General features: G+C 49.1%; 1 protein-coding gene across 2 annotated transcripts in view; it reads left to right on the top strand.

Annotated features, from left to right (window-relative positions):
- The window catches only part of LOC311328761 (aryl hydrocarbon receptor-like), a 15,954-nt gene extending 8,215 nt beyond the window's left edge, over positions 1-7,739 (top strand). For both annotated transcript variants that reach the window (XM_084461317.1, XM_084461316.1), the window contains 8 exons: positions 1,863-1,975; positions 2,082-2,171; positions 2,458-2,727; positions 2,880-3,082; positions 3,213-3,322; positions 3,499-3,640; positions 4,137-5,904; positions 6,008-7,739. In XM_084461317.1, the coding sequence (XP_084317443.1) occupies positions 1,863-1,975; positions 2,082-2,171; positions 2,458-2,727; positions 2,880-3,082; positions 3,213-3,322; positions 3,499-3,640; positions 4,137-5,904; positions 6,008-6,058 (2,747 nt within the window). In that variant the 3' untranslated portion in view covers positions 6,059-7,739. The remainder of the gene's footprint in view (positions 1-1,862; positions 1,976-2,081; positions 2,172-2,457; positions 2,728-2,879; positions 3,083-3,212; positions 3,323-3,498; positions 3,641-4,136; positions 5,905-6,007) is intronic.
- Positions 7,740-13,827: the final 6,088 nt, after the last annotated feature.

The following is a 13,827-nucleotide window of genomic DNA, read 5'->3' as shown; positions in this document are numbered from 1 at the left end:
CCGTCGCTCATGCGGGCTGCAGTTGACGTTGAGCAGCTCGGATTCCTCCTGGATTCCTGCAGGCCCTCAGAAGGCGGTGAGAGACTCTGCTTGGCAGAGATGTCGAGGAAGATTCCTGGGTTCTCTGGGAGTGGGGGAGTCGAGATGAGAGGGAGAGAGGAGGAGGAGGAGGGGGAGGAGGGGGAAGGGGAGAGGAGGGGGAAGGGGAGAGGAGGAGGGGGAGAGGAGGAGGGGGAGGGAGGAGGAGGAGGAGGGGGAAGGGGAGAGGAGGAGGAGGAGGAGGGGGAGGAGTCGAGATGAGAGGGGTACAGTAGAGGAGGAGGAGGAGGGGGAGAGGAGGAGGAGGGGGAGTCGAGATGAGAGGGAGGAGGAGGAGGAGGGAGAGAAGAGGAGGAGGAGGGGGAGTCGAGATGAGAGGGAGAGAGGAGGAGGAGGGGGAGGAGGAGGAGGAGGAGGGGGAGTCGAGATGAGAGGGGGAGATGAGAGGAGAAGGAGGAGGAGAGGAGGGAAGTTTGTTAGCGTGCCATACAGTCATTACGGAGCGGGGGAAAAGGAGGCATTGCTGTGCTGAACGAGCAGCAGAGACCAGAGATTAGATTACAAACGATGGACTGAAACTGCGTTTTTTACGACGAGCGGGAAATGTTACTCATGTAATAAGGTGGTTTGATCGAGAACTCTCTGACCCAGAGAGAGCCTTCTTCTCCCCGGCCTGTAGGAAGTCAGCGATACTACTCTGCCCCGTACGTCTGCTCCAGAAATAACCCTGTGAAACCCGAGAAGGGCTCCGTCGCGGAGACGGACGCAGACACAGGGAGAGGGACAGACAGAGAGGCTGCTGGGAACAGACTGGCCACTCGGCCGTTGTCATGCCCGCCTGCCGCTCCTCTCACTTGGACCACAGAGCGTTTCCGAAACATGCCACCACTGATCAAGTTACAGTTAAACGAACACGGCAACTTTTGGGGAAATTTGCTTATTTACCATCTTCCCCAGAGTCAGATAAGAAGATACATACCCTTCTGTTCTCTGTACGTGCAGTCATAACATTGAGACCTAGAGCTGTTTGCAATCCACTTCCAGTGATTGAGTTAGCTAGGTATGTATCTCCTTATCTGATTCTGGGGAAGGTGGCAAATAAGCTAATATCCCCATAAATTGGCGTGTTCCTTTAATACTCGGTTGCAGATACCTTGTAGTTAGATGACATTGTGATTTGATTGGATTAGGGAGATTCAAACTTTATAAACTAGTGCATCTGAAAGGGGTCTCTGTGTGCTCTCAATTTCTCAATTTGGTAATTTAGCGTATATCTACAGTATCCTGTACAGCTGAGTATGAGCATGGGCTCAACGAAGCTGTAGGCTGATATTGAAGAGGACATGTTGCCATCGCAGACAGTAACCCCAACAGTGAGTCAGTACACCCCCAACCAAAGACTTGGCGGCCATTTTGAGGTTGATGGTTTGGATTAGTTCTGACCATCTCATGCTCTCCTCATAATGATAATAATTATGTGTTCCGCAGATCAGAGCGGACCAGTCTACTCTGTAGTTAGCATCGCAGCTAAGAATAGGGAGCTGTAACATCTGGCTCTCTGGCTCATCTCTGCTCTCATGAGGCCATCTGATCTCTGCTCATAGGCAGTTGGCTCCCATTAGCCTAGAGTGGTCTGGAGGGGGAATCAGTCTGATGAAGGACTGATCAGTCTTTTTTAAATCGTCTTTAAACGTCTCACCTTCATGAACAGCCGGCCTCTGGTTCCTCTCTCTCCTCCTATTCACAGGACTGCTGTCCTCTCCTCAGTTGCCGGTTTTTGGGGGCGTGTAGTTTAAGTCCTTCTCCCCTTCTCTGGGTTGCAGTGACCCTTCAGAAGAACGAGTGGCCGGACCCCTCTGTCACCGGGACCCCCAGGAACGGACAGACCCCCTCCACGGACCGGGTCGGCTTCTCAGAGGGAGACCTCCTGCTCCAGGTACACTCCACGCAGTGGTACAGGACGTTAAATAGACTGTGTGTGTGTGTGTTGGTGTGTGCGTGCGTGTGTGTGTTCACTGAATGTTTTTCCTGTGTCTCTGCAGGCGCTTCATGGCTTTGTTTTGGTGGTGACGACCGATGGCTCCATCTTCTACACCTCCCCGACCATCCACGACTATCTTGGCTTCCATGAGGTTCCTATTTGTGCTCTCAGTCTCTGCACAACATATCGAGCCGGGAGTGACTAGCTTATTAGATAGCTATTAGATATTAGATATAGCTATTAGATATTATTCTTAGCTCGATAGATTCTTTGAATCTTGCTAACTTTATCAGGTTTGGCAATCGGCAAGTTATTTGCCACTAGGCAATGAAACTCCCTTAAAATGATCTTTTCTTGCTTCTCATCTTCCCTTTCTCCCCTCTCCTCCTCCTCCTCCTCCTCCACCTCCTCCACCTCCTCCTTTCCCCCGTCTGCAGTCTGACGTCCTGCACCAGAGCGTGTATGACCTCATCCACATGGACGACAGGCACCTCTTCAGATGCCAGCTCCACTTCGCCCTTGACCCAGACCTGGACGACGCCCCCGGGGACGGAGACGGCGACGGAGAGGTCGCTCCGGCCGCCCGGTCCAACGCCAAGGCCGTGAGCTACCTGCCCCGGCACCTCCCCCCCGAGAACTCCTCCTTCCTGGAGCGCAGCTTCTGCTGCCGCTTCCGCTGCCTCCTGGACAACTCCTCGGGGTTCCTGGTGAGGAGGAGGAAATATGAGCTACCTGCGACTACGACGTCAATTATGGATCTTGGATTTTGTTTCGTGCGCACGTTGGTTTTGTTTGACATGGCTTTGTGTGTGTGTGTGTGTGTGTGTGTGTGTGTGTGTGTGTGGACTCTCTCCTCCAGGCGCTGAACGTCCAGGGTCGTCTGAAGTACCTGGACGGCCACGGGCGGACCGGACGCGACGGCGCCGACGCCCCGCCCCAGCTGGCCCTGTTCGCCATCGCCACGCCCCTGCACCCCCCCGCGGTCATGGAGATCCGCACCAAGACCCTCATCTTCCAGACCAAACACAGGCTGGACTTCGCCCCCGTGGGCATCGACACCAGGTGCCGGCTGAAGAAACGGGGCTGATCACTGCTTGTTCAGAGCGGGCGGTGTTAGTAAGACAGGCGGGCGTATACTTTGTGTGTGTGTGTGTGTGTGTGTGTGACGTGTGTTTCTTTGTCCCGCTCGTAGAGGGAAGCTTGTCCTGGGTTACTCCGAGACCGAGCTGGTCACCCCAGGCTCGGGCTACCAGTTCATCCACGCTGCAGACATGATGTACTGCGCCGACAACCACCTCAGGAGTGAGTTCCTCTCAACACGCCGCTCTCCTCGCTATGAACGCACCAGGAACGAGGACATTATCAGCTAACCTGCTACTCTACTCTTAATTTTGGAACCTGACCTTCGAGCCAGACGTTTTGTTTCGGCTCCCTGTGAGTAACTCCACGTCCGGATGTCTCTCTCGTTCGTCCCCCAGTGATGAAGACCGGCGACAGCGGGTTCAGCGTGTTCAGGCTGCTGAACAAGACGGGGGTGTGGTTGTGGGTTCAGGCAAGCGCCAGGCTGGTCTTCAAGGAAGGGAGGCCGGACTTCATCATCGCTCGACAGAAAGCCCTCACGTGAGTCTTCGCCGCGTCACAAGTCCGAACCTTTAGTGTACACCTACGCGCCGGTATGGTTTATGAATATGTATGGAGTTGTCAGATCGGGACTTGGGAGTTTTATTTGAACCCTTGTGCCGGGGTCAGACTACAGGATTTATCCCCAATTCACCCCTCCCCACAGTCGGAGGAGAAATCTGGTCTGGAACGTTGGTCGGGGCCAATGATCGGCCCAGATGATCTTGTAATGTGAGGGGTTTACAGAACTTATCTTAAACCTCCCGATCGGCTCACAGGGGCGGCCCCGATAATATCAAACATGTTTGATAAAGATTATTGCGTCCCGACTTTAGAAGTGAGACGGTGAGACCAGTGGTTCGTTGCTCCCTCGGGCACGATAAGATCTGATGTGATGAGCCGTTATTTTCAAATCTTCAAAAGAATATACTGTTAAGTTTCTCCTTGATGTTGAAATAAAGAGCGTGTTTTATTTCGACGTCGTGTCTCCCTTCAGGAATGAGGAAGGGGAGGAGCACTTGCGTCAGAGGAGGATCCAGCTGCCCTTTAACTTTGCCACCGGCGAGGCTCTCCTCTACGAATCCTTCCCCTCCCTGGACGCCTCAACTCCCCCGGGCTCCAACCCCCCAGGCCCCGTGGAGAAGCCCCTGGACCCTGCATCTCTCCTGGGGTCTCTCCTCAGACAGGACCGCTCCGTTTACGCCCAGCCACGGGACCCCATCCCGGCCGCTCCCTGCCCCCCGCCCCTGGGTCAGGACGACCCCACCCTTGACCCCCTGCTCTCCCTGGAGCAGGCCTTCCTGGACAGCCACGCCCTGCTCAGTGTCCCCGGGGAGCACCGGTGCTCGCTGAGGCCCAGGCAGGAGGACCCCACCGCCCGGGCCATGCTGGACTCCCTGGAACAGATCTTGGGGGAGATGGGGGACGGGGGGCTGGAAGGTCTGGGGGTGGGCGAGGGAGAGCTGCGAGGCTGGGAGAGCGCCCTCTTCAGGTTCAACATGGAGAGGGAGGGAGTTTCCAGAGAGCTGGACGATGCGCTCGCCAATGATGTGTTTTCCTATGTGGAAGAGGCTCTTAGGAAGGAGGCCAATGGTAGTGGCTGTTTAATCAGTTCTGAACAGAATGCTATTGATCCAATCAATTGCCTCTCTGCTCGCTTCCCCTCCAATGAGAACGCAGGGGCGTGGTTCCCTCACAACCTTCCATCTACGGAATCAGATCACTCCCAGAGTTCTGTGTCACCTGGCAACCAAGGCTATGGCTCTTACAGCTCAGGTAGTGAGACTCAGTGTCAGGTCATGACTGATATGAACTCTGACCTCAGCAGCTTTGGAGAGCAGGGCTTGCTGGGAAATGGAGTTCCTTGTCATTTGAATTGCAGTCCTGGAGATGCTGCTTTCCAGGGGCAGTGGTCCCCAGGTAGAAGAAGTGGATTTCCCCATGGCAACCAGATGGTTCCACCACCGCTGTCCCATAATAGCAATCAGTTGCATCCTGGGCCTCTGGGCCAGCCATGGATGCCATCTATACCAAACACTAACCAAAACCACAACCACACCCCTCAACCCAACACCATTCACAGTCTGCCTGGGACTGTTGACCAAACCCTTCAGCAGAGTCTAGTTTTAAACTACTCTGGCTGTGGGCGCACCGACAGGCAGATCTTAGGGCAGCCCTATTCGCCTCAGCCATGGCAACAAACGTCATGGCTACCCCAGCAGCAGCTGCCACATGGTTTCCTAAAAGGGGTGGCGTTCGGACACCCAGACTTCACGCCCACACAGGCTCCACACACGCTGTCTGATACCGGCTCCGGATCTCACTCCCTCGCAGACGCCCGTCACACACCCTCTGACAGCTGCATGTTTGAAAGGAGGGGTCTAACCACCAGAGTCCCCGCGGCCGACGCCTCTAGCGTCCTCGCCCGTCCCGACGGCCCCGCCCCCTCCCCTCTGCGCTCAAACGGAGCCCGGCCCTCCTTCGCGCACGCCGCGCAGCCTCGAGCCCCTCCCTGGACCCACCCCCCCCAGACCGGTCTGCCTGCCTGGTCCGGGGCTGCTCACCAGGGGGTCCAGCAGCTAACCGGAGCCCTGACCGGCCCCCGGCTGGCTCCCTGCGCGGTCAGGGGGAGCAGCATTGGGAGCGACCCCAGTGAAGGGACCCCGAGCCTGGGTCATGAGGAGGCGAGGTGCAGCCTCTCAGGCTATCCCCCCGGGAACGGATCGATACAGGCGTCCTACTTCTATATGAGCGGAGAGGTTCAGGTATGTGTTGGTGATGTGTTCAGGATTCATGTGGTGACCAATCCAGTGTGTCTGTCCTTTATTTGATCAGTATATCATCTTCTGCTCCTTCTCTGTTCCACAGAACCCCAACGCTACCTCAAACGATGATGTTGACTCTTCCAGCTTCCCTTAGCTCACTAATGCAAATAGCAACATCGCCCAGAGAACTGGCCTGTAGCCATCTCCCTCCATCTTAGAGGCGCTAATGCTAGTGAGACCAATGGGACGGCCATTTTGTTGATTCTGAACTTCTGGCAAATGGACAGGTGACGCCAGCCTTTTAATCCAGGGCTGCACTTGACAGCCCGTATAATAATGGAACAATGTTAAGAAGATAAGATATGGACATTTGTGAGAATACTTTACCCAGAGGGATTATCAACAAAGATATTCGGTTTATGTGGAGGAGACCAACCGTCATCTGTGGAGTTTCTGAGCACCATGCTCCGAAGATAACCAGGCCAGCGTGAGTGAGGTGGTCAGCTGAGGTGTGGAGAGTGACTAAGGCCAGGTATGTGGTTGCCAGACAGAAGATGCACACTGTTCCCCTATCTGAGATGGGTAATTTCATATCTTGTCATTTATCTGCGGACACAATGTGATTTTTTATAAGACAGGTTCCGCATTATATTTCTGTAAAGGAAGTGATAGGCAAGTCTATGCCGACTTGTGTTTGCTGCTGGTTCACCTTTCATGCCTAGCTTAGTATATCTTTCATACCTAGCCTGCTACATGTTTGCTCTGTTTTTTTGGGCTGGTGAAGAGTACTTTGACAGTAAAGTATGGCCCCTGTTCAGTGGTGAGGTCATGAGAGCCTGAAATGATGAAAGAATGTCCAAGATATATTTTGGAGCTGCCTTCTCTTACTTTTGTAGATGGAACTCATTTCCTATTGTTTTTTTGTTGCCAACAACACCAGCAGATATTTGGAACTTCACATTTGGCAACCAAATCCCAGCTGCTTTTGATTGAGTAATGACGAGTGCATTGTGATGCAAGTCTTTCATGTCTGTTTGCTTTACATTGTTTGTTGTTGTTTTGTTTTGTTCGGCAAAGAACGTTCTCCTGTGTAGGTGTTGTTCTTGCTCAGGCTAGTGAGAGGAAGCTAAGGAAGGAAGCCATGCAGAAGTTGCGCTATGAGGCTTTGCCCCTAAAATAACTGGGATTCAAAGACTGTCTGAGGAACACGCTTCTGATCACCAGTTTACCATTTCCCAGCCCCAAAATAGCATTTAAATACTGCACATGTACTTATATGATGACTTATAAGTACAGTACCAGTCAAAGTTTGGACACATCTCCTCATTCAATTAAATGAGAAGGTGTATCCAAACTTTTGACTGGTACTGTATGCATAACATGAAATGTACTACAAACAGTATTAAAATACTATACTGTATATCAATGGATCCAAATGGATAGACTAAGTAAGCATTTTTATATATGTAGCACAAGCATGTCTTTAAGACAGGATCCCGAAATGGACAACCAGAACTTGTATAACTATGTATACTGTATATGATAGGTTGATATCCCGCCATGTGAATCAGATTCAAAGCATATATAGCTTTCATTTAATTTCAAATATTCTTCAGCAATCTTATAGGCTACCTATTCAACCTATTTCATTTTTTCACAAATTTGGCAGCTACAGAGAGTTCTCTGTGGATATGTGAATCTAGGAGGAAATGCTTAGTTAAAAATCTCCAGCATATCGCCTGTAACGCCACATTACTACCAAAATGCTTATGAAATTGTCATTTTTTCTGCCAATTTTTATTTTATTTTTAAATGCAGTAACTTCATTGTATGCCTTTTTGTATGAACCAAATGTTACACTTGGTGACACATAATTTATTTTGACATAAATGAAATGTAAACAGTTGTTTGGCTTTATCTTTTGTTGCATACAGCAGAAAAATATGATATTATTGTAGCTCATGCTATAACCGCTGTCTAAGTGGTTGCGTTGATAGTGGTTGGCATGATAATACTGTAGTGGTTAGCATGTTAGTACTGAGTGATTAGGTTAGTGGTTAGCATGTTAGTACTGAGTGGTTAAATTAGTGGTTAGCATGTTAGTACTGAGTGGTTACTTTGATAGTGGTTAGCATGTTAGTACTGAGTGGTTACCTTGATAGTGGTTAGCATGTGTACTGAATGGTTGCGTTGATAGTGGTTAGCATAGTACTGTTTGTGTTCTGTCTTCCCTTACTTTTCCGTCATCAGTCGCTGCCCTGAGATGCTGTGTTCCCACAGCACATTATGTAGACGCCACTCTCTTTCTCTCTCTCTCTCTCTCTCTCTCTCTCTCTCTCTCTCTCTATATATATATATATATATATCTTCTATATCAGCCCCTCCACTATCAGGGTGTGTCCTCAGCACAGGGCCCTGTCCTTGGTTCTTATTGGCTCCTGCGTTGTAAATATGGCTGCCGCCAGAGCCCAGTGAAGTGGGCGGAGCCGGAGGAGGCAGGATATTGAAATCACTGGATGGAAAAGCTTAACTGTCCGTATCATGAAGTTAGAGTGCCTGGTCAGAACTGGCCTGGGGGGGTTAAAGTGAAGGTTTGGGTTGTGGATAAGCGTTTTAGAAGTACTGGTCAGTCAACGATTCTCTTTAGCCGGATCTTTTACTGGTGTGTTCCATCTCCTGTCAGTCCTGTCATCGTGGAGATCCTTTATCCAAGCAAGTATCTCTGGCAGCAGGAGTTGTTATGGACATGAAATGATCCGTAGATGTGTTTTTAATCAAATAACAGCAAATGTGGAAGTACACTCCACCCCCACAAGAGTACAGAGCTTTCATTCATGGACCCCCTCTCTGTTCCCCATGACCTCTCTACTCAAGTTATGAGGTAGTTCTCTGTGCTCTGTGCTGTGTGGATGGCATCCCTTTGAAACGCCTCCAACGAGAAAGCTGACTCAAATGAGCATTCACATCATGTAATACTACACCTTTTGATTTTGGTAGGGGAAAATATGCTAAAAGAGCTGTATATGTTTTCTGACTGGCTGATTCCAGCGGTGAAACCTTAGCCATCCCAGTCAGGTCCCAGTAGAACAGCCCTACTGGCCTGCCAGGATGAGGGATTAATGAAAAGGAAAACAGAGAAATCCAATATCACAATCAACTGGACCAAATGTAATGTTCTCACGCAAGAAATCTGACGCTCTGTCAGAGGAGAAAGAAAGTGGGAAGAGGAAGAAAGAGGTGTAGAGAGAGAGAGGGAGGAAGAGGGGTAGAAGGAGCTTAGAGAGAGAGAGAGGGAGAGAGAGAGAGGGAGGAAGTGGCCTCTCAAAAGAGATGACTGTTGTTTGCTCTTGGGGGAAGGGGGTTGTGAAAGATTAAGTTTTGGTCCATGCTGGACTGAGGACAGGAAAGAGTTTGGCGAGGAGGAAAGATAATATCTAGACTTTTGGGGAAGGAAATGGGGAAGCTGCATTGTGATTAGGTGCATCCTTATATGCAGAGGACATAGATTAATACATATTAACTTGACTTTTGTTTGCGAACTACACGAGGGTGTTTCATGCTTGAACACCCCATTCAACCAATTCTCTACATGGTTTGGTGTTTGCCTCCCCCTGGTGGAAGTCATCCGTAAGTGTAAGGCTCCACTGTTGTGTAGAACAGTAGGTTTACTGTAGGTCAGCACACACAAAACAGTACAAAGAAAGGCAGATGAGAATATAAAGGCAGATAACATCAGGTAATATAGCATTAGGACATGTAAAATTTGTGTATGATATTTATTTTTTTTACAAATATTTTTTTTCATTTATAAAGGTTATTATCAAGGTCCTTTTTCCCTCTGTGGGTAATGTTTTGTCGTTACACACTCTAAATCCTCCACCAGAGAAGGGGTTTGTTTTAGCACAACAACAGATGACTTTCTGTCACCCCATTCCTGTCAAATGCTGGACTCTCACACTAATATCACAAGAGATGAATCCAGATTGGCAGTTTGTCACAGCTCATCTCCCTGGGTGAAATTAGAGGAAAAGCTGAATTTACCTGCGTGTCAGAACTGGTATGTATGATGATATGGAGAGAATACAACCATGCAGCAAAAAAAACAACAACAAACAGGTTTGTCCTTTGAATGTTATTCGTTATTCTGGTGAGACTGATTTAGTGTTGAGGAGGAGGTTGGTTTCTGTTCTATTCTACAGCAGAGGAACAGCACAATGTGAAAAGACAGTAGAATCCTGTAATGCACACACACACACACACACACACAGGTGACTCTGCCCCTGCATGGGGGCGGGCGGGGGGGGGGGGGGGGGGGGGGGGATCACTTTGGGTCTCATTTCAAACCTGCGTAAACCCTGTCTGTCTGTCTATCTATCATCTAGTTTTCCTCGTATTTGCTATTTTGTTTTTTAATGTTCTTATATGTCTATATATTAATCTGTTCATTCACCTGTTAATTTGGTACATAATATACATTATTTGAATAATATGTTAACCACATTGGAGTGGATATGCATTAGGCTCCATATAGTACAAGAACAGAAGTAAACAGAAGTTGATTGACATGTGAGTAATTACCAAGAAAAGAAACTTCAAGAACATTCTTTGTCTGCTTTCATCATAATCTGTCGAAAGGTTTTCTTTTGTTCAATTCAGCCCCATAAAGAGCCGCATATTCATTTTTCACAGAATTTCTGAAAGACATTATCAAAGAAATTATTCACCAATTTTCAATCAGCACTTCGTCAGCGTTTAACGGTAATTGAATTTTGATTTAGGGCAATTATTCCTCATTTAAGGTTATTTGCATTAATTTGAAATATTAATGGGTTCTTTTGGATGAGTGAAGAGAGGAGTGTTTGGTCACAGAAGACCCTCTCCCCTCCAGGCACAGCCATTCATTTTACCCAGGGTGCCGTGCACTGAGCACACGGCGTAAATTAAAAAACGGGGTTGGCAGCTCTTCCGGCTATTCTATTGTATGTTGAAATGTAATAGTGTGGTGTTAGAGCTGTGATAATGAAATAGTGTTTGGTGCACCCAGTCACCTAGGCTACCCAGTGTAAAATTCTATGGACCCACTGTGCAAACGTCGCACAATAGAGTTATCAATTAGGGAACCAAACAACGCGACTTAGAGATGATTTTGTGAACTGCTCCTTTAAAAATACTCCTCCATAAAAATACTCCTCAATAATAATAATAATAATAATAATAATAATACATTTTATTACAGCTCACAGCCCTGATCCAGAAAACAAGCTGTTTCATCTGAGTCCCATGTACAGTAAGACATGTTTGGTGGTTCGTACAGTTTCCCTTCCTTTGTGTCCTTCTGCTCTGTGTGTCTGGATTCTAATAATGCTCAACGCCAACGACATAACTTCATGTCATTGAGGGGAAGCAAACCTCTCAGACCAAGACCAGAGGATCACATAGACAAAGACATGGCTTTTTTGCACTCAGTGTACAGTAGGCTACACACACGCACACACACACACTGCTGCATACACTCCTGAAAACCTGAGACCCGATAGAATACCGTAACCCCCTCGGTCTCATCCTTCAGAATGTGATTACAGTAACCCCTAGTGCTGGAGTAGTAACCCCTAGTAACCCCTACTTACCCCTAGTGCTGGAGTACTAGCCCCTAGTAACCCCTAGTGCTGGAGTAGTAACCCCTAGTGCTGGAGTACTAACCCCTAGAAACCCCTACTAACCCCTAGTACTGGAGTACTAACCCTTAGTAACCCCTAGTACTGGAGTAGTAACCTCTAGTACTGGAGTAGTAACCTCTAGTGCTGGAGTAGTAACCCCTAGTGCTGGAGTACTAACCCCTAGTAACCCCTAACCCCTAGTACTGGAGTACTAACCCGTAGTAACCCCTAGTGCTGGAGTAGTAACCCCTAGTGCTGGAGTACTAACCCCTAGTAACCCCTAACCCCTAGTACTGGAGTACTAACCCGTAGTAACCCCTAGTACTGGAGTAGTAACCTCTAGTGCTGGAGTAGTAACATCTAGTGCTGGAGTAGTAACCACTAGTAACCCCTAACCCCTAGTACTGGAGTACTAACCCTTAGTAACCCCTAACCCCTAGTGCTGGAGTACTAACCCCTAGTAACCCCTAACCCCTAGTACTGGAGTACTAACCCTTAGTAACCCCTAGTACTGGAGTAGTAACCTCTAGTGCTGGAGTAGTAACATCTAGTGCTGGAGTACTAACCCCTAGTGCTGGAATAGTAACCCCTAGTGCTGGAATAGTAACCCCTAGTAACCTCTAGTGCTGGAGTAGTAACCCCTAGTAACCCCTAGTGCTGGAGTACTAACCCCTGGTGTTGGAATAGTAACCCCTAGTGCTGGAGTACTAACCCCTAGTTAACCCCTACTAACCCCTAGTACTGGAGTACTAGCCCCTAGTAACCCCTAGTGCTGGAGTACTAGCCCCTAGTAACCCCTAGTGCTGGAGTACTAACCCCTGGTGCTGGAATAGTAACCCCTAGTAACCCCTGGTGCTGAAGGACTGACATCGCTGTTCCTATTGGATTCTCCTGCTATATCAGTCTCCTGACTCCTCACACAGAATAATGAGCTACTGTATCTGTTTCACCATGGAAAATGTGATCCTCCTCAGAATCCAGGCATATGAAACATGTTTTGCGTAGAGAGCGAGGGAGCGGAACTTTGGAGGTGTGAGATAAGAACGTGTGGATTGATTTTGTAATGAGGAGGAGGAGAGGACCCCAGACTGGGCCCCCCCCTCCCTGGTTTTCTGATTCAGCGCACGGAGTGTCATACGTCACAGGCTAGATTGTTTTGACACCCCGTTAAGAAATTCAGGAGGAGGACGGACAGCTCATGAAATTTGCAGACCCTGATTGAATTTATGATATTTTCATAAAGGCCATCAACTGTGTCTGCCCGTAGGGGTGGGACAGAGAGACAGCAGGGGGGACAGGGGTAGGGGGTCTCTCCTCCCCCCCCCACATACTCTACTCAGCCCATTAGATGAGCCTTCTTTCAGGGGGGAGAGCCAGACAAGCAGAGACATGAATGAGTTAGGACCACCGTCTTTGTCTGCCCCCTCCCTCCACACCTTCCTCCCTGCCTCTCTGCTGTCTGCTTCTATCTGTCTATCTGGAGCTTCCTCAACTCCTCAACTGTTTTTGTTTTGTTGTACTGTATTAAACCGCCCCGAGGGTAAACCGGTCATCTGCTCTTCTGTCTCAACCGAGTGGAGCACAAGGTCCACCAGCGTGGCCGGCGCCCCTGGGTGTTACTCTATGAGCTGGTGTTGGGGTTAAGTGCCTTGCTCAAGGGCACAGCGGTAGGTGGACCCCCCAGGCACCAGTTAAGATCCCACCAGCGTCAGGCAGCCGGGCCTTTCGGTCGCCGGGCCAAGCTACAGCGCCACCGCCAAACTAAAACGCTCTTCCACAGACGGGGAAACCTGGCCTCGTCCGTTCTCCTCACCCAGATCACATGACTCTCGCTTCCCATCACCTCACGTCACCTGACACACTCCTGGGGAGATATCATATTGGAGCGTCAAAAAAATGTTATGAGTGTTTTTGTACCACAGAGCTTCTCCTTATACAGTAGCTTTCTCCCCGGAGTGAAGCTTCTCTCCGACCTTGGCCTCCACAGGACGTCGCCTCAGAGCACCTTTGTCTATGAATTCTAATGGCTGCTCTCCGTGTTAATAATAAATAGCTGCTGATAAAATAATGAATTTCTAATGCCCCTCCCAGACCTGCTTCTCTCCCTCTGTTGCAGATGAGTTTGTCTGGGATTCTCCGCCCCAAACACTTCGGACTTAATAATTTAACCGTCTGAAAAATTAATATCAGACTTTTTTTGGGTGCAAAAGCCATCGTTCGTTGCAGTGAACTTTAGGAAGGAGGCGGAGAAGATGAAATATTTAAA

The sequence above is a fragment of the Borostomias antarcticus genome, assembly GCF_949987555.1.
Source record: "Borostomias antarcticus genome assembly, chromosome: 2".
Lineage (NCBI taxonomy): Eukaryota > Metazoa > Chordata > Actinopteri > Stomiiformes > Stomiidae > Borostomias > Borostomias antarcticus.
This window is presented reverse-complemented; position numbering and strand designations above follow the sequence as displayed.